Source organism: Petaurus breviceps, unplaced genomic scaffold (genome assembly GCF_028583685.1).
Source record: "Petaurus breviceps papuanus isolate PSGF00001 unplaced genomic scaffold, PetGlider_PUasm1.0 387, whole genome shotgun sequence".
Classification (NCBI taxonomy): Eukaryota; Metazoa; Chordata; class Mammalia; order Diprotodontia; family Petauridae; genus Petaurus; species Petaurus breviceps.
The window spans coordinates 1,325,383-1,344,760 of record NW_027186308.1 but is presented as its reverse complement, the minus strand read 5'-3'; the positions used below and the strand labels follow the sequence as shown (position 1 = coordinate 1,344,760).

Below are 19,378 nucleotides of genomic sequence, written 5' to 3'. Positions count from 1 at the left end.
CCAGATGGAGTGGTTGCATCCCCCAGATGGAGTGGTTGGCTCCCCTGTGGTGCAGACGACCCTGGGCTCTCTCACAAAGTCTCCCAAACCAAGCCTGGGCTCCTATAGGGCCTAAAGAGTGACAGATAGGCCTGGAGTACAGGCCCAATCCTGAGCCATCCAGGGACCACCTGGCTGAGCACAGGACACATTTCCTGGCATAGTCCCTCCCACAGACCACCTCTGAAGCCACAGATGGGCAGGGGTCTGCTTCAATGCAGCGAGTGCCCACATGGGCAAAGCCACGGATACACAAGGTGTGATTTAAGGGTATTTCAAGCTCCCCAGCATGTCCCACCACAGAAAACAGCTCTCAGGAGTTTTTTAAACTTTAGGCCACCGAGGAACCCATGTGCCATTTGCACAAAACAGATGTCAAGGGAAAATGTGCAGCTTTGGAGACTGAAGTGGGCCGGCGGCCACATCCCTGGCTCCTCTCCAGCACATGCCAGATGTGACCTGGTCATCGACTACTGGGACACAATGGGTGAGGGGTGGTTGGAGGTGGGGCTGTCAAAACAAAGTGATCCCCAATGAAGACTGTTTTTATATGACATGCCCCACCTACTCCCCACCCACCCTCCGCCTTCTTCCTTCTGATCTAATCTAAGTGACTGGGCTTCAGGCACCTGAGCGTCCCTAAAACCACAGGGCTGTCACCGGGTGGAAGGAGGGAGATAGCAAATTCTGGGGGCCCTCCCAACTCTCAGCCAGCTCAGATAAGATGTCAATTAGCCTTCAGGATAACTCGGATCAGAGAAAAGGGTGGGCCTTGTACTTACAAATCCTGCTGCCCAGCCGGGGCCAGGTGGTCCTGGAGGGCCAGGGGGGCCTGGCAGCCCCCGAGGGCCCATCGGTCCAGGGAGACCAGCCAAGCCTGTTTCACCAGGAGCACCAACTGAGCCGTCATCCCCCTTGCTGCCCTGCAGTGGGAGATGAAGCAAGAAGGTGGCCCACCAAGCTCCCAACAAGGCCAGCACCTGCAGCTAGAGGAGTTGGCTCTCTGCCATCCCCAGAGGGCGACCAGCCAGCAGCATTTCCTGTCTGGACAGCCTCCCTATCTGCCTCCACACCTCAGTCAGCACTCCCATTTTCCCACTTAACTGATGAGGAGGCCAGGAGGCCAGTCAGTCATGCCCTGATCATAAACAATGCCCTTGGAGGCCCAGGAAGGGAGGCTGCCTCATGGTCCACACAAATCCAGAGTTCAGGGTGGGAAATAGTCTTGAGTGACCCCACATCCTTCTCCAACCAGGAGTCAGCCGGTCTCTGCCCAGGAACCACCTTCAAGGACGGGGACCTCACTGCTTCCTGAAGTGGCCACCTTCACTTTAACAGGGTGGACTGAATCATCAGCAAGTTCCTGCTTACACTGGGCTCCAACTGGGCTCCCTGGACTCCACCCACCTCCCCACCTGCTTCCATCCCTGCTCCTCCAATATAGGACAGCAGCTCCCACATGTCCCCCAAGCACCGTCTCCTACAGGCTACAATCCCACAACCACAACCACCCAGGGAGAAAGGCAGGTTCCATCATCATACCTTTGGTCCTGGGGAGCCCACGTCGCCCTGCAAAGAAAAAGAGAGAGAGAGGATCAAGGTCTCTGGCGATGGGTCGCTGAGTATACAGGAAGTGCCTGCTAGGGGCTGAGCCCTGGGCACAGATCCCATCCTGTCAGACCAGCCTTGAAGGGGATTGGCTGCCAGGAGCCCCCAAGGGGTGGTCCCTGTCTGTGACCTGTGGGCAGCCTGTGTTCCACAGGAGTAGAAGCAATGTCCCGTTATCAATGGCTTTTTGGGGGCGGCTAGGTGGTGCAGTGAATAGAGCACCAGCCCTGGAGTCAGGAGGACCTGAGTTCAAATCTGGCCTCAGACACTTAACACAAAAACTAGCCATGTGACCTTGGGCAAGTCACTTAACCCCACTTGCCCTCCAAAAAGCAAAAAAAAAAAAAAATCACTGGCTTTTCTTCCAATATGGCGGGCTGGGACCAGGGGCTGGGGGCCGGGGCCAAATGTAGGTGGTATTTTTACAGGTGGATCTGATTCAATAACTACTGCCTAAGTGACTACAATGGGTCAGGCACAGCCCCAGGCATGGCCCAGCGGAGGGGCGACAGTTTGGACAGGCCCACAAGCTATCCGTGCTGGCCACCACCTGCCTGTCTCTAGGGAGGGCACCCATGTGGTGGGGAGGGGAGTGGGTGGGCAAGGGTAGGGACACAAAGGGAGAAGAGACTCGAGGGCACGTCCAGGAGGGCAGCTCTGGGCCCAGACAGGCTCCTGGGTGGTTCCTACCCACTCAGTCTGACCCCCCCTTAGAAATCTGGCCAGGCCTGGAGCCCACATGTTTGGAGATGCCTGTGGTCTCTACTGAGTCTGTATTGATACAGTCCCTGTTGTGGAGGAGATCCCATACTCTGGGGGTACACATGCATGCATGCACATGCACACATCCACACACATGCACACATGTACACACATGCACATCTGCACACTCACATATATGCACATACATGCACGCCCTTACATGTTCATGTACACGTGCATGCATGCACACACTCACACATGCACATACACAGCTGTGCACACACTCACACAATGCACATACACATGAGTGTGCACACACTCGCACACACATGCATACATACACACACACGCACACATTCACGCACATGCACAACTCACACACACGTGCACACAGTCTCACAATACACACATGCATACACGTGCACATGTGCACACATGCACACACACATGCACACCCTTACATGCATACGTACACATGCAAACAGGCACACACACTCTCTCACGCGCACCTCTGACGGACATGGCATAGGGCTGTTAGGGGCCTTTGAGACCACTTCATCAGACCCTCTCATTTTAGAAAGCAGAAAAGGGAAGCAGCTTAGCCTGGATCCTCCAGGCAGGAGGGCCAAAGGCAGGACCCAAACCCGGGCTTTTGGACTGCAATATCAGACTGAGGTCGGCAGCCTCCGCTGGGCCCCTCCTCACTGTTGGCCCAAAGGCCACATCTCCAGAAGGCCCCTCACGGCCGGAGGTTCTCAGTGTGACCCAGAGCTGGTCAGGCCAGCCCCAAGGGGGACACTGGGCCTAGAACCAGGGAGCGCCTTACCCGATCTCCTTTCTGCCCTCGCTCCCCTTGCCGTCCATCCTTTCCTGGAAGGCCCGTGGGGCCCTGCAGAAAAACAAGCAAAACAAGTCAGCATCTATGATCGGGAGCCACTTCTGCCGCAGAGACATTCTCCGCCTTGGCCTGGCTGTGACCTTGAGGTTGTCCAAATGCGGAGCCCTTCCCTGCGGCTCCCACCTACAGAAATGGGCCATGGGAGCCTGGTGTTGTGGACCTAGCAAGGACTCCCGAGGCTACACAGGCCCACCCTCTCTTTGTAAAGAGGAAGACACTAAGGTCTGGAACAAGGCTAAGTGACCTGCCCAAGGTCACACAGTTAGTAAGAGTCAAAGGCAGGTCTTGAACCCGGGTCCTCTGACTCGAGGGCCAGAGCTCCCCCCCATACCCCACTGCTGTCTGGATGGGATAGCAAGAATTGAGCTAAGTGCTCAGAAAAGGCAAGCCAGCCCTGCCCTCACAGAGCACACACACATGTCATGGCTCCCTTGTCGTTGGCATCAAAAGCCATGGGTGGCCATTGAGGCCGTCTGGGTTAGACTTCACTCAGAGTGGAGGGGGCTGGGAAGAAAGGCAGGGGCTTACTGGGGGTCCTCGGGGCCCGGGGGATCCATCTCTGCCTGGCACCCCAGGAAGGCCGGGGGGGGCAGGGCCATCAGTGCTGTTCATTCCAAAGCGACCTGGCTCTCCTGGTAAACCCGGCACGCCCGGGGGCCCTGGCGGCCCTGGGAAACCTCGAGGACCCTGGAGGGTGTGAACAGAAGAAATAGGTGAGCACACCAAGAAGAGGCCACCTGCAGAGTAGGTCAGGCCCCGAGGCGACTGCAGGGGCATCACTGGCCTCATCCACCCAGAAGACAGGGGGCCTCCTTCAGAGCCTTCCCTGCTTGGGTCCCAGCCCAAGAAACACTTACTCCCCCCTGGCTTTCCAGGTCCTGCCCAAGGCCAGGTCCTTCCCAGGCAATAGCAATCACAGGGACGGCCTTCTTGCCTCAGACTCTCTCCTTTCCACTTCTGGGCCCACCTCTATTAACTCACCCACTTTAATAAACACAGACCGGCTTTAACCAGCTGAATCATTCAGTAGCTGCAAGGTGCTCCCTTCTCCCACTTTGGGGGATACAAAAGTAAGCTGCTTATGGTCTAACCAGAGAGCTAGGCAGGGACACGATGAACTTGGAGGCACAGGAGACAGGGAGGGATCAGGGTCACCCAGAACGTGTCCAGGGTCATGACAGGGCCTCTAAACTGGGGTCTGAGGACTGAATCTCCCCACCCCCTTCCCAGGCCTACTCACCCGTAGACTCTCCTGGTCCCCTCCAAAGCCAGACCCTTCCATGTCGATAAACGTCTGCCAACAGACAAAAGGCAGACACAGGCTGAGGGGAGGCTGGGGAAAACCACTGGCATCGGATGCCCCCCTTCTGCATCCCGGGTGCAGCAGGATGCGTGGCAAGCTAAAGGGTGGGGGTGACAAGGCTTGGCATGCAGACTTCTGGCGCCTGTCTCTGAGGCTCCTTGGGGGCTCACACAGCAGACTGCCAAGTTTTCTCACAAGTAACTTTGCTCCCCCGGGACAGAGCCCACATCCCTCATCTGGGGACCAGTCCAGCCCACTCCCAGAAGCTTGTCGCCAAACCCTCAGCTGCCAGGCGATGATTCTTTGTTTTCTTGGGTGGGGGGGGAGAGCAGGCACAAAAATCCCTGAAGATTATTTAGTAAGGCATGGAGGGGCTGAAATCAGCATTAGTGAAGGGAGCATCTCTGCCAGATGGAATCACTAGTCTTGAGTATTAAATTCTGCTCCAACTCCTTCTGGGCCACGGCCAGGCAGGCAGGGCCTGGGAAGCTCGGGGATGACTGACCCCCAGAAGGAGGAGCAGGCCTCTCTCTGGACAAGGGGATATTCTGACATTTGGGGAGCCCTAACTGTAAGGAATGGGAAGAAGGAAAACTGAGACACAGAACCTTCAAAGGGAGGACTGGGGAAGGCTGGGTCAGAAACAGGGTTTGGGAGCCAACCTGCCTGGACTGGAGGGCTGCAAGCACCAGCTGATTAATAGCGATTATTAGCTAATTATGTGACTCAAGCCAACGGAGGGAGCCGCCCAGCCAGGGCAGGCTGGGGGGGGAACCTGGGCAGGCCTGAGCCCCCTCTGGCAGGCTCCGGACAGTGGAGCTGACAAGTTCACCTGGGCCTTGCCCCGTGAGCTCAGAAGGCTCTGGAGTGGCTGGAAGCCAGCTGCCTTGCCAGAGTCATGGTGCCTGGCAGGAAGGGAACACTCCCAGGGGCATGTAGGCCATCCTTGGCCCTGCCCACCCCCCATGCCTCTGCAGACCCTCCACCAGCAGCTGTCAGGTCACCCCTTCCAATCTAATGCCCTTTCTCTTTCCTTGTTCTCTTGGGTCTGCCCCTGGGACTCCCTCGGGGGATGGAGTTCCCTCTGTTCATGTCCTCAGAAGCACAGGGTTTCAGCCAGCTGCCTGTCTGGGGACCCAGGCAGCCAAAAGTCCCCAGAGTCACACAGCCTGTGTGTGTCAGGCAAGACTAGAACCCAGACCTTCCTGACCTGTAGTCATGAGGGGACTACCTTTGTGCCAACCTTTCCAAGCAATCAGAATTGTCACCCCTCCAGCCTGGTCCTTTCTGAGTGGGGTCAGTGAAGGAGACCTGACTGGTCTGACCATCAGCTGGAACCAGGGAGGAAGTCTGGAGAGCACTGCTTTGTCGGGTCACAAGGCAGAGGATGAACCTCCAGTGAGTGGGGCAGCAGCTCTGGAGGAACCCGCTGGGCCACCAAAGAAGCCCTCCCTGTGTGGGGTGCCACAAGGCAGAGAGCATTGGGCATGGAGGCAGGAAGTTCCGGTCCAGATCAAGCCTAGACACTAACTAGCTGAGACCCTGGGAAAGTCCATTGGCCTTCATTTCCTCAACTGTACAAGGGGGTTAGAATAGCCCCTACTGTGCAGGGCTGCTGTGAGGAAAGTCTTCTCACAGTGCCTGGCATGGATAGGGACCACACAAATGCGCCCTGTCTTGTGGTGATGAGGCTTTGACCTCGAACAAGGAACCGACCTACTCTGGGCCTCAGGCTGGACTCAATGGGCTCTGAGGCCCTTCCGGGCTCTAGAGCTAGCAGCCTCTGCCTTCCCTGGGACTCAGTTTCCTCCTCTGTAAAGGGCATTAGCCTCTGAGGCCCTGTCAGCTCCAGATGAGATCTGTGACCGTCCGTCTCACCTGCCAAAGTCTTCGTGCCATGGGCCCGTGAGGTTGGGCTGAGAGGAATGGGGAGCCTCGGGCTGGAGCAGGAGCCCAGGTGTGGAGGAGGAGGTGATGGGGGCTGCTTCTGGGTCTGAGGGACTGACAGCTGGCCCAGTCCTGCCACCCATCAACCCTCCTCCCCTCCACAGTGGGAAATGAGGCGTAAAGTGGTGATCGAGGTCTGGAGTCAGGACAGGCATCAGCCTTGGTGCCTTGGGTAGAGGCCGGAGACCCACTTTGGGGGACACTGTCACTGGGACAATTGCTCAAATATGGACTGGGCTCGATGGCTTCGAAGGTCCTTCCACTCCAGACCCTCAGGACAGAGCTCTGTGCCCCTGTGGCCTGGACAATGCTTGTTGGGAGCATTGTGATACAAGGACCCTGAAAGCCAGCCTCCTCCGAGGCCATCTGCTGGCCGGGCCTCTCCCACTGCCTCAGGAAAGGGCCCTCCCACGGTCTGAGACCCCTTTCCCACTCCACAAGTATTAGTAATAACAAAAACAAATCCTGTTTCCCAACAAACCAAAGGCAGGTTCTCAGATCAACATCTTTTATGGGTGATGCCAAAAAGGAGTGACTTACCAACTTGTCAGGTCTGAAAGCAGGTCCAGGAGGTCCTGGGGGTCCTGGTGGGCCAGGGGGGCCCCTTGGCCCAGTGCCAGGATCTCCCTGTTAACAAAGAAGAAGGCATGTCACTGGGACCCGCCACCTCCCAGGCACATGCGGGGAAGGCTTCATGTGGCCATACTTCCGCCAGGACGATGACGTGTCCTGAGCCAACCATCTTCCCTTGCCTCTCACCTTGTCGCCCTTGGGCCCCACATCTCCTGGGGTTCCTGGGAAGCCCTGCGGCCCCATCTCACCCTAGAGAGAGGAAGACAGGAAGAGGCGGCTGAGCTTCCCAGGGCGGCCGGATGCCAGGAAACGTCTCTGCTGTGGCCGCCATCTCAAAGACCAGCAGGACGAGACGGCGCGTCTCTTGTGTGCTCTCTTGCCACCACTACACAGCCTTTTGGACACAGTGCCTCGTTGGCCCCCACAAGTTGGGCCATTCTCCTTTCACAAATGAAGGAATTAAGGAGCGGCTTTCCCAAGACTCCTCCATGACTAACCAGTGGGTTAGTCCAACAATTTAAGCTGCTAGAAGCCCCTTCTGCACAGCACTCTGCTGGGGTCTGCAGGCAGGGCTGCAGCCAAAATGATCCGTGAGAAGCAGCCCCTGCCTGTACCTGACCCACACATACTGAGCAGATCATAGTGGAGGATTGGGGGGTCGTTTGGGGGAACTGATTGTGCTTTGCAATAGCAAAATTCTATGCATGTCTTAGAGGGAAATGGAGAGGTCTATCGTGGCCAATGGTGACTCATAGGCATGGATGGTAGGCAGAGGAATGGGCTGGCCATGGAAGACCACAGCTGGGCAGCCTGAGGGCAGCACCAATACTCAGAAGCAGGCAGACCTGCCTTCAGTGTCGAGCAGACCTTCTGTGGTAGCCTAGAGAAAGGGCACTGAGAAGGAGCGATGGGCCCTGGCAACAAGGCCTACATGGGCCATCTGTGATGGCCCCTCCAGCTCTTCCAAGGGACCCCCACCCCCAGGAGCCAGACTCTCAACCCCTGGGCAAGCACACTACCTGCCTTGAGAGGCTACGCTTAGTGGCAAGTGCAGAGTGTGACACAGCTCAGCTGGAAAAGGTATCTCTGCACAGCCAGACAGGTCCTAAAGTGATTCTGCAAACTTTCAGATCCACAGCAGAAAGTGTCAGATAAACTTGAGAACCACAATTACTTTGGGGAAGAGGCCCCTCCTGGACAAGAACTGCTGAGAAAGCCTGAAGGTCTTTGGACAGAGACCAGGGCTAGGGCAACCTCTCACACCATATACCACAATAAATTCCAAAATGAATGTTGAACCTGAATGTTTTAAATCGTGCTCTTAAAAAAATAAGACTAAGAGAAAAAAGGAAGAACTTACAGGTTTTCCATCTTCACCAGGATCACCCTAGAGGGGGGGTGACAAAAGACACGGATGAGAGGAAGCAGCTAGTAACCATTATGTCCTGGAATGGCTTTCCCTGCATCCCTTAGAGGATGTGTGCAAAAGTCAGAAGTACCAACTTCTAGAGAAAAGCAAAGCCCCTGCACTTGGCCTTAGGGAGAAGAAACCTTTGCTTCTAACTCTCAGGGGGGAGAGGATCCCTCCCTTCGGCACAGAAGGCGAAACTCCTCTCCTGCGATCTTCAAAGGCCCCCTGCCTGGTCAGACTACTCCACCCCGAGGCAAGCAGGAAAGGAACATGGGAGCCTCACAGCATCAGTCAGGAGGGAGCTGCTGCCACCTTGTTCCCCAGGTTAAGGTAACCCACTGACCTTGAGGAACGGCCCCAAACTATGAGGGATGGCAGGGAACGCTGACTTACAGGCTCTCCATTCTTCCCAGGGGGTCCAGTAGGCCCTGGGGGTCCTTGTGGCCCAGGGACCTGTTGCACTGTGGAACCATCTGGACTCTGGATGGCAGGGCCAGCAGGCCCCTGGGGACCAACAGGGCCAGGTGGGCCCTGGACCCCAGGTTCACCTTTCTGTCCCTTCAAGCCTGGAGACCCAAATCTGGTGCTTTCCTAAGGAGGCAAGGAGATAAAGGCAGAAATTCAGGAAAAGTCACCAGTCCAAACGACCAGTAGCTGGTATTGACGGGTGGCTGCACTTTCTAGACATGGGGAGACAAATCCTCCCTGCGTCTCATCTGAATTTAACCTGGTAGTGACTGCTGAGGTGTAGAGAGTACAAAGCCTTCTGCAGGCCTGCCAAGTTTGAGGAGTTTAACACCAAAGCTGGAGTCCTCCAAATGGAGTCCCAGCCAGAGCCGTGGAAGGTCACGAAAATGAAGGAGGCCCCCAGGTCACAGAGGAGGCTTTTTAGCTCGCTCACAGGAAACAGCAGGTGGTCATGTTGAAGCAGAGACAGATTTGGGACTTTGGAATATTTGGCCCAAGCACATCCTCATCACCCACTCCTCACGGCAGCAGCTGCCCCCTCCCCTGGCTGGACACAGACTGCCTGTGCCCTCCCTGAGGAGGGGGAGCAGGGAGCAGAAGCCCAGCCCTGGGGCCTCACCTCCATTAGCCTTCCGTCCTGGTCCTGTGTCCCTTCGGGCCTCATGAGGCCTCTGGCCCCCTCCTCTCCATGGGAATCAAACTGAGCTGAAAGGTGAACAGAGAGCAAACACAGGGATGGTGGCGGGGCCCTCTGAGGCAACCCTGGCAAACTGGTAACGTCTTGTTTAAATCAAGTTTGACGGATCCTCTAGTCCCATATCCCTCTGCCTCCCCCATCCCCACCTCCTCCGTGGAGCCATCCCTTATAACAAGAAGTGAAAAAATAATTCAGAGGAAAAAAAAACACAAAAAAAATGTATTACTAGACCCCCAAACCCCACCATTGTATGCAGTGTTCCGCGTCCATAGCCCCCACTTCTGCCAAGAAGCCGGGACCCTCAGTGACCAGGACACCCCTTTGAGGGCATGAACTTTACTGTTCCTAGAACCCAGCCCCTGGCTCAGGCGAGAAGCCGCTTCGAGATGAAAGCGGCCTGAGAATGCCTGGAGTCCAGTCACCTCATTTTGGAAAGGATGAAACTCAGACCAGAGGGGCAGGAGGCACAAAGGGGACCCAGAGAGGGCAGGTGACTTGCCCAAGGTCACACAGTCAAGAAGTGCCTGAGCTGGGATTCAAAGTCAGCCTCCTCTTCCCTCCCTCATGCTACCTGAAAGGCCCTGCCTGCACCAGCCCTCCCTCAATGGGAGGTCTGCTTTCCTCAGGGTGAAGTAGTCTAACCAGGCAGGGGTCTGCATGGCTGCCAAGGGCCAAAGGATCGCAGGTGGAGAGCATTCCCTGCCCTCATGGTGACCGCCATGCTTGGAGGGGTCCCCCATCTCAAGCGGGGTCTCAGGCTGCATTCACAGGATCCCAGGCAGGAGCAGGAACCACAGATTGGTCAGTGTGTCCCTTGGTCAGCCCACAAGAGGGCACTGCTGCCCTTCCCTGAGAGCCCAGGGCCAGCCTGGGCTGAGCCAAGTCCACTGGACTCATGGCTCCCTGGAGGGTTCCAGTGCCCTTCTGGCTACTACTTCTCCAACCAGTCTTGGCAGACAGGGCCCTCTTCTCTCCTGGCCAGGACGGCCAGCAAAGAGCCAGAATCAGGGGCCCCTCTGGGCTAAGCCAGCCGAGGCTCCTGGGGCAAGCATGATGCCCAAATGGGGTCCTTTGGGGGCCTCTCCTAAGCTGTGTGACCTTGGGCGAGCTGTGCCCTTCTCTGGGTCTCTGGCCTCTTAGTATAAAGAATGGAGCTGGGCCAGCTCGTCCCGAGGTCCCATCCCCCCACACTCAGGCTCCTCAGCCGGATCCCAGAAAGGCCAGCACCTCTCTGCCCCTGTATGGCTTGGCAAGGCCCTGGCACAGCCCATCCTTCTGCTCCTTCCATCTTCACCAGCCCCAGCCTCCCTGAAGCTGCTACCTCCAGCCCTCCCTCCCTGGGGTTCTGGGAAGAGAAAAGGAGGCCAGGGTGTGAGGAGGGTCATGGCCCTGGCCCCCACAGGTCTTCTCCTTAAGCTCCCAAACTTTTACAGACAGGGAGATTGTGGCACAGGGCGATGAAGGGACTTGCCAACAGGCATGAGGCATCCATGCCCACCACACCCCGCTGCCCACAGCCTCTCGCCCGCCAGAGGGAAGCCAATGTTCCAATTTCTAGGACTTTCCTTGGTCTTCCCTGACTCTCTAAACCCAAGCCCATGCTGACTAGCAGGATGTGGGTCCCTCTGGGGCCCAGGCTGCTCCCTGGGCCTTGTGTGCACCCCCCAGGACCAGCCTTTCCATGCCCCCACCACTGAAGGGTCTCAAGAGCCTCCATTCAAAGCTGTTACCTTCTGAGGAAGACACGTGGGCGCCTTCTGCCTTGACAAGGCCTGGCTGGGAACTCGCGGTGGTCGTGTCCAGGGGGGGCAATGTGATTGGAGGAGGCACAGGGAAGCTGGGTGATAAGGGAGGCCCCTAGGACAGGAGAGGGGAGAATAACAGGCATCGAAGTTTCCCATTTCATGCCAGTTGCAGCCTGAGGACCTCGGAAACACTAGGGGTGCTCCCTCGGCCCCACACACACACACATACACTGCAGATTTACAGGGTTGTGGGAAGGAGAAGGACAGACCCATGGAGACAGCCCACAGGGCTGCTCTCTCGGCCCTGGCCAATGACGAGTTTTTGGCAAGCCCGCCCACGGTTCTCAAACCCCTGGGCTCAAAGGGGACAGTGAATCTAGCCTGGCACGCAGAGAGCATTATAGAGGTGTGAGCTCCCACCCCAGGGGGTGCCCATAGGCTCTCTGGGCCGCTGTCCATCAGGGTTCTTCAGCAGGAGGACAGGGTTCAGTCCTGGGCAGCCAGGCCGGCAAAGGGCTGAGACCACGCCTTTTGGGGAGCTGGGGAGAGGCCAAGGACATATGGGCTAGACAAACCTGGAAGGAAATCTGAGAGCCGTCTGCAGGTGCCCAAAGACCCAAAGACTATGCTCTGATCCAGAAGCAGTGAGGGGGACACAGAGGAGCAGGTTCAGGCTCAAGTCAGACCAAAACCCAACTACGAGACCCAGCCCAGCCTGGAGGGAGCCGCCTCACGGAAGGAATCTGAGAAGAGGTTAGAGATGCACCTCCTGGGGCCTTGGTGGGGTCTAGCCCAGGCCGGCCTTGAGGCCCCTCCAGCCCTGGGATCCTGTGGTAACCACTGGGGAGGCCTGCGGTTTCCTTCCTGACCCTGGCCTTGGAGATGGCCTTCAGGCCTCTCCTGCTCCTGCCAAGGCCCATGGCTGAGATTCAAACCCCTTTGAACTTGGCCAGGTTCCTCCTCAGGCCAGAGGCAGAATCCACTGATGGACCTTCCTGCCCCACCCTGCCCAGCAGCAAAGCAAAGACCACCCGGGGTCTGCTCCAAGCCACGCAAGCATCGATCAGGACAGGACATGGGAGGCAGTGCGGATGGCAAAGAGAGGCTCAGACGTTCTGAGTTCAGATTCCACCTCAGACCTGACAATTTGTGTGACCTTAGATAAGTCCCTTGCTGCCCTGGCCTCAGTTTCCCCCCTGTAAAATGAGGCTTGGACTAGCCCTCTGAAGTCTTACTTGGCTCCAGCTGTGATACTATGTGACTGCCTTCCTGGCCTCAGTTTCCTCATCTGGATGGCCTCTGAGGTCCCTTCTAGGACCACAGTCAGGTCTCAGGAGCCTGGTGCCCTCTTCTCCATAGATAAGGCTTCTCTCCCTTGGAGACCACTCCTGACTCAGATCCACAGCAGGCCAGAGGCTGCCACCCCTTCTCATCCTGGCTTCCTCACCGTTAGCTGAGAAGCACACATTCTGTGGGGGCCCCGGGCCGCACAGGGGCTGTGCACAGGGAGGCTCCCAAGGCTCCCACACATTCCCACTTGGTTCCAGCACCAGGGAACCCAGCAGACAGACTGCCCCTCTCACTCCCTTCTGCCTCATTTCCAGGATCTCTGAGGCCCGAGGCATGCTGGGACAAACGGGGGGCTCCCAATGCTAAGGCCCCAGAAGCCACCACTCTGGGCGGCTCCCCCAGAACTGAGCCGGGAGCAGGCCCCAGAGTACAGGGCTCTGGTAACAGGCATCTTGGGTGCTGCTCAGTGACCCGAGGTAGGATGTCTGTCCCAGGCCTACATCACCCATGCAGCCCTTCTGGCCCAGACCATTCCCCCATGAAGGGGCCTGGCTGCTGGGGAATGGCCTTCGAGGCCCTGCAGTAAGTATGTGTGGGGGCTGAATACAGAGGGGAGCAAAGAGAGCATGCCCCACTGATCAAAGAGGGGCTAAAGGCTCCCCAGGAGACTAAAATGGTTCATCCCAGGCAGAGCCCCCCAGACCTCCAAGCATCCAGAAATATGCCCTCTAACTTCCCTGCAAAGGGCAGGCAGACTTGTCTCAGAAATGCCCTGTGTGTGTGTGGGGGGGGTGCTCAGCAACCCCCAGCAAATGGTTCAGCTTTGGGACAGCTCTCATTGTCAGTCACCAAACATTTACTGAGCACCTGCTGTGTGTCAGGCTGGTGCTGGGGACACAAAGAAAGGGGGAAATGGTCCCTGGCCTCAAGGAGCTTGCTATCTGGGGCAGGGGAGGGGAGAGCCAGGAAGCTTTTTCTGCCTGTTCCTCCCACAGCTCCCAGCTCTGCCATCTGGTCACAGGGGGTCAGACTTGGTGCTTCAAGGCCTCGGTGAACAGCCACCAGGGACCTGGCACTGTGGAAGTGGTCCTAGGGACAATTGCCCAGCAGGAAGAGGCTAGCGGCAGGCACTAAGCCAGGCCCTATGACTCTCGCCAGAGCCCCAGCTGGGGACATCCCTGACCATGCCCCTTGCCTGAAGGTGTCCAGTGAGGGGAGCCCTACCAGAGGCAGCTTGGGCCCCCTCTGTGGACAGCTCCCTTCAGAGAGCCAGCTCTCTTTGAGCAGCCTTGGGCAGACCCACAACAAAACATGTGACCCACTCGAATATTTTAGGGCAACAGTGACCATTTCCGTAGACCTGAGGCTCAGCAAACAGGCTCCTCAGAGGACAGTCTGCTAGAGGGTTTTGTTTACATTTTAAGGGGTGAAAAGACTTTCTCAGTCACTTCTCCTTGGTGGGGACTCAGGTTAGGAGCTCCCTATGTGGGAGGACTCTGCCCCTATGCTGGAGAGGCAGGTAGGAACATCAGCCCCAGAGGAAAGGCAAGCACAGGGAATCCCAGAGATCCCTGAAGGATGGAGGGAAGCAGCTGGCACGCTTCACCCTGCCCCCAAAAAAGGAAGGCTCAGCACAGCCCAGAATGTGCATTCTAGCAAAGGCACCTTCAGACACAGCCCAGGCTTCTGACTTGCACCAAGTCATTTAATTGGGCGGGTCCTAGAGAAGCAGGGCATTGTCTGGATTTCTAGCACAGTAGAAATGGCTTATCAGTAGCTTAATACTAGTTAGCAGTAGCTAAGTAAATGAGACATAATGGTATTTAAAAAATGAATATGGCCCATGTTTTAAGTATCAAGGAAAAAGAGAAGGGAGGGAGGCAAAGAAGGAGGGGGGGAGGGAGAGAGGAAGGGAGAGGGGGAGAGGAAAGAAAGAAAGAGAGAAAGAAAGAGAGAAAGAAAGAAAGAGAGAAAGAAAGAAAGAAAGAAAGAAAGAAAGAAAGAAAGAAAGAAAGAAAGAAAGAAAGAAAGAAGGAAGGAAAGAATATTTCCTGATCACAAAATGCAAAAAAAAAAAAATACCTCCTCTGGCATGGCCTCATTGTCCCCTAAAATGATGGATATTCCCAGAACCTTGCTTGGGGCTCCCACACTCACATCCTGCAAACACATTTCTTTGGGTTCATTCTCCAAAGAGCCTGGATTTCCAAAGTCTTAACCTGGAAGTGTAAAGGGCTCTTTGTTTAAGGAACTGATGCTGACAGCATACACTAAGGAGGGAGAAATGAGGAGGGAAAGGGATTAGTGAGTGACAAGTTACTGAAGCTAAGGAAAGCAGATGTTGACTTCAAAGGGCATTAGCTGGATGTGAGGAGCACTGGGGATCTGGGGACGTGGCACAGTATTCCCCTTTGCCTTCTCATCCTCTGAACAGAAATGCAGATAATGATAAAGGACTTCCTTCCAATCTCTTGTCATTGCATGGAGTCTCTCTTTGTCTCTGTCTCTCTGTCTCTCCCCTCTCTTTCTCTGTCTCTCTGTCTCTGTTTCTCTCTGTCTCCCCCTCCCCCTCCCTCCCCCCTCTCTCTCCCTCTCTCTCTCTCTCTCTGTCTCTCTCTCTGTTTCTTTCTCTCTGTCTCTCTTTGTCTCTCTCTCTCTCTGTCTCTCTCTGTCTCTGTCTCTCTCTGTCTCTCTCTCTGTCTCTCTGTCTCTGTCTCTCTCTCTCTCTGTCTCTCTCTCTGTCTCTCTGTCTCTCTCTCTCTCTCTGTCTCTCTCTCTGTCTGTCTCTCTCTCTCTCTCTGTCTCTCTTTCTCTCTCCTTCCCTGTGCTGTTCTTGCCATGTAAACCTTCATCAGTTCATTTTCCTTAGGAGGTGGGGCGAGTCTGTGTCAATGTCTGCTCAACATCGACATCGTATTTCAGCAGGTCAGGGCTGGAGCCGCCACCCAGGAGCACATTCTCCCCATTTCTGTTCTTTTCTTCTGGCCTGATGCTGATCTTCGCACTCACAGCTAGCAGTCTGGCTGTCACAGACACACATGACTCCCCATGGATAGAGAAGAAGAAACGAGAAGAACTAGACAGACAGACAGACAGGTCCTTCAACCCTGAGAATGGTCACAGGCAACAAAGTCAAGGAATTTACACTGGGTCGTAGGAACGAGAGGCGGAAGCAGGAGTGTGCTGGGGCCAGCTCGAGCTGGCCTGGGACAGCTGATGGTTAAATCCTCAGGGCATGCATTTACAGTTGGCAGACACTTCGAGGCAGGGTTTCATTTGTTGTTTTGGTGATTGTCTAGACTTAACATGGTACCAAAAATGCTACTAATGCAGATTCGACACAAAACTATGTCTCTGTACTTCCCCCAGAGCCGGTTGTTAAATGTTTACCAGCACACCCCTACTGGCATCTAGTCTATGCTTGCTCATTTTACAAAGGATGAGACCAAGTCAGGAGAGAGCACACCCCAGTTACTCAGCTGTTGGACAGCAACCACTAGTAACTATATAAACGCTGCTAACACAATCACGGTGTTGCTGTTGGGGTCACAGGCTCCCTGAAACACAGACACACACAAGCACACTTGTGCATGCCCCGCACATGCCACACAGAAGCACATGCATGCATGTGTGTGCATACATGTGATACATACATGCATGTGGCTCACACCTGCACACAGGCTCCCCCACACTTACCGCATCTGACCCTGAGGGTCCTCCCTGATCGTCCGCTCCACTCCCAAAGTCTCCAGATGCCTAGATGAGTTCAAAATAAGAAAGATCGAGGCCCAGCACTGAGTTCACAGTGGATGTGCCCTGTCTGGCCCAACCCAGCCTGGTGCAGCCTGACCCCTCAGAGCCCGGCCCAGCCAGGCCTGACCTCCCTAGTGATGGGATACTCCGCACACTATGTCCAGGGCTGTGGGCTCAGAGCTAGGCCCTCACACACAAAACAGACACACACAGCCCTCCCTCAAGAAGCTTCCACTCTACCAGGGCTCCAACAAGCCTCCAGAGAAGTGAGTGCCTAGGGCAGTGGGGCAGGGCCCTGGGCTCCCCCAGCCCCCCCCCAGACTGCGGGGGGGGCAGCTCCCTTGGGCTTTCCTTTGGGTCTGGGAGCGCGATGATGCCTGCACAGACACCTGGCCTCTGGTCCCCACAGGGGGGACAGGGAGGGCTGTCCCAGGCTGGACCAACCCCTCCCCCAGGGCCCAGGGGCCAGCACTCACCCCGTCACTGTCATCATCATCGTCATCCAGACACTGCAGCAGAGTCACCCGGGGGTCCCCTCGCAGTTTCAACTCGGAGATCACCCCCTAGACAAAGAAGGAAACAAAGTCACGTCACAAGGAGCCCCATGGTGCTGGGCGGGAGTGCCCAGGGCAGCGGCTACAGCAGATGGGGAAGCCGCGGTCAGGGCCTGCCCCGACCTCCTGTCTGAAGCCCCAAAGCCTGGAGCGCAGCACGACCAGGTTAGCCAGGGGAGGAGGGCTGCGTTATTGGGGTGGAGGGGGGTGGGGCTGAGAATATGTGAGGAACCTCCCCCCTCGCCAACCCCCAAAGGGTCAGGGCGACCGGGGAGGTGGCCCAGCATGGGGGGGGGAGGTGCAGCTTTGGGAGCCCCTGAGATCTGCCTGGAACAAAGCAGCAGCTGGCCAGGGTCCCAGGGGGCCGGCTTCCCAGAGGAGATGACCTGGTCTCTCATCAGGATTAGAGTCTCCCCTTCACAAGTGAGGGGGTCTAATGGATTGAGGTGGGATCCCCCAACTCCCTTCTCTTCATAGCAAGAAGAGACAGTGAATGGGGAGAGGCCAGAGAGCCAGCCTCAGGGCCAGGAAGACCCAGGATCCCACTGCAGAGCCACTGGCCACAGCCCGGGGCTCTAGGAGGCTTGCTAGGACTCATCCAGAGGTGCCCACCTGCATTGGTGGATGCATTTCCTCATGGCAGAGCTCTACAGGGCCCCCCATGACATCCCAGGCCCAGTCCCAACTCCCCATTTCTGCTCCCCTCACCACCATGGAAACCCCACCCCTGGCCACATTCTTTGGGGATTGCACCAAGAGAACCTTTAGCTCAAATGAAGAAGAATCTTTGGTTCCTGCTCCACAGCCCCAGGCTATGACTGAGCTCCCCACCCAACACTGACCGCCGACCACCCACTGCCCTCTCCCCCAAAGCCTTCTCACACCCAGCACAGCCACAGGGCCAGACTACCCCAGTCTCTCCTCATCCCCCCAGGACAGCCGTGGGGTCAGCAAGGGCCAGACCCCCTTCCCAGAAAGTGGAAGGAGGAGGCCAGAGGAGAGAGTGGGAGCCTTTGTCCATTTGGATCAATGGCAGTCCAGGGGCCCCCAGGGAGCAGTACAAGCTGTTGTCCCGCCTCATGTCCCTCCCTCACCACCAATGCTGGGCCCCAGGGGGCTTGGACGCCATCCCTTCCATGGGCCCTCTGCTCCCTGCCCATCTGTGGAGCTGTGAGCTGAGGAAGGGGGCACCTCAGCTGACCTAAGGAAGGGGCCTGGTGTGGGTCCCCACATCGCTCCCCCAGCCCTCTGGCAGCATCCCTGCAGGCATCCAATTGGCCAGAACTAGCGCAGCAACTGGCACATTGGTGGCCTCTTAGCCTGCCTTCTGGCCACTGGACCACCTGCCACCTCCCGATGATCATAGCATCTCCAAGCTGGAAGGGGCCTCCAGGGAGGTCTCATCCACCTAGGGCTAAGAATCCCTCTACCACATCCCCCCACATCATCATCCAGCTCCTGCTGGAAGACCTCAAGTGAATGGGGAACTCACCCCTCCATGGGGCAGCTCTCGATTTGGGGAAGTCATCCCTGGACAGGGCTCTCCACACTCACAGCACCTACACCTCCCTCTGGGAGCTCCTGCCTCACTTAAGCACCCCCCAGGGCTCCCCATCACCTCCAGAGCAGGGAGGGGGTGGCCTCTCTGTCCTGGCTCCCAGCCAGCTCCTGACTCATTCCCCTCTGTCTTTTACTCTCCCTGCCATTAGGATGGGCCTCCTGGCCGCCCCCCACCCCCACCCCAGTCCTCCATCTCTGTCCCCATCATCTCTGGAGGCCTGGCTCCTCCAGCCCCACCTGCCTTGGGAAGCCTGCCTTGGCTCCCTCACTGGTTGGGGCTGCTGCCCTCCCCATAGCTGTGGGAGCCCTTCCCCACCCCCTCGTCTCCACGGAAGGCCAGCTGCTTGAAGGCAACGAGGGCTGTGCACCAGGCCTGACACAGAGTGGGCATTTCATCCATGCTGAAGATTAACCGCAAAGAGAAAGGCTGCCTCGTCCATCCCTTCTTACAGAGCCAAGGAACAAGGGGGGATTCAGGAAAGTGCCGTGGGGACAAGGAGGAGAGCTGGGGTGACCAGGGCCAGAGGTCTCAATCTTCTCTAGAAAGAAGGAGACCAGGGCATGGCTGAGAGGAAAAGAGGTCTGGCTGGAGATGGGATGGGGTGGGGGCCTGGAGGAGAGTGGAAAGGGCTTGGAATCGGGGGGGGGGGGGGGGGGGGGGGGGAGGGGGGGGGGGAGGGGGGGACGGGGGGGGAGAGAAAATAGCTGGGGGGGAACGGGGGGAGAGAGGAAAGGACTTGGAATAGGGGGCTGGGGGAGAGAGGAAAGGGCTTGGAATGAGGAGCTGGGGACAGAGGAAAGAACTTGGAATTAGGGGGCTCAGAGAGAGA

At 56.9% G+C, this 19,378-nt stretch overlaps 1 protein-coding gene across 5 annotated transcripts in view; it reads right to left on the bottom strand.

Moving 5' to 3' along the window:
- COL18A1 (collagen type XVIII alpha 1 chain) overlaps positions 1-19,378 on the bottom strand; it is a 136,309-nt gene that overhangs the window by 24,163 nt on the left and 92,768 nt on the right. For all 5 annotated transcript variants that reach the window (XM_069100307.1, XM_069100306.1, XM_069100304.1 and 2 more), the window contains 13 exons: positions 16,911-16,997; positions 16,378-16,437; positions 11,377-11,503; positions 9,569-9,654; positions 8,875-9,072; positions 8,431-8,457; positions 7,257-7,319; positions 7,038-7,124; positions 4,488-4,541; positions 3,776-3,934; positions 3,176-3,238; positions 1,582-1,608; positions 822-962 (listed from right to left, as the gene is read on the bottom strand). In XM_069100307.1, the coding sequence (XP_068956408.1) occupies positions 822-962; positions 1,582-1,608; positions 3,176-3,238; positions 3,776-3,934; positions 4,488-4,541; positions 7,038-7,124; positions 7,257-7,319; positions 8,431-8,457; positions 8,875-9,072; positions 9,569-9,654; positions 11,377-11,503; positions 16,378-16,437; positions 16,911-16,997 (1,179 nt within the window). The remainder of the gene's footprint in view (positions 1-821; positions 963-1,581; positions 1,609-3,175; positions 3,239-3,775; positions 3,935-4,487; positions 4,542-7,037; positions 7,125-7,256; positions 7,320-8,430; positions 8,458-8,874; positions 9,073-9,568; positions 9,655-11,376; positions 11,504-16,377; positions 16,438-16,910; positions 16,998-19,378) is intronic.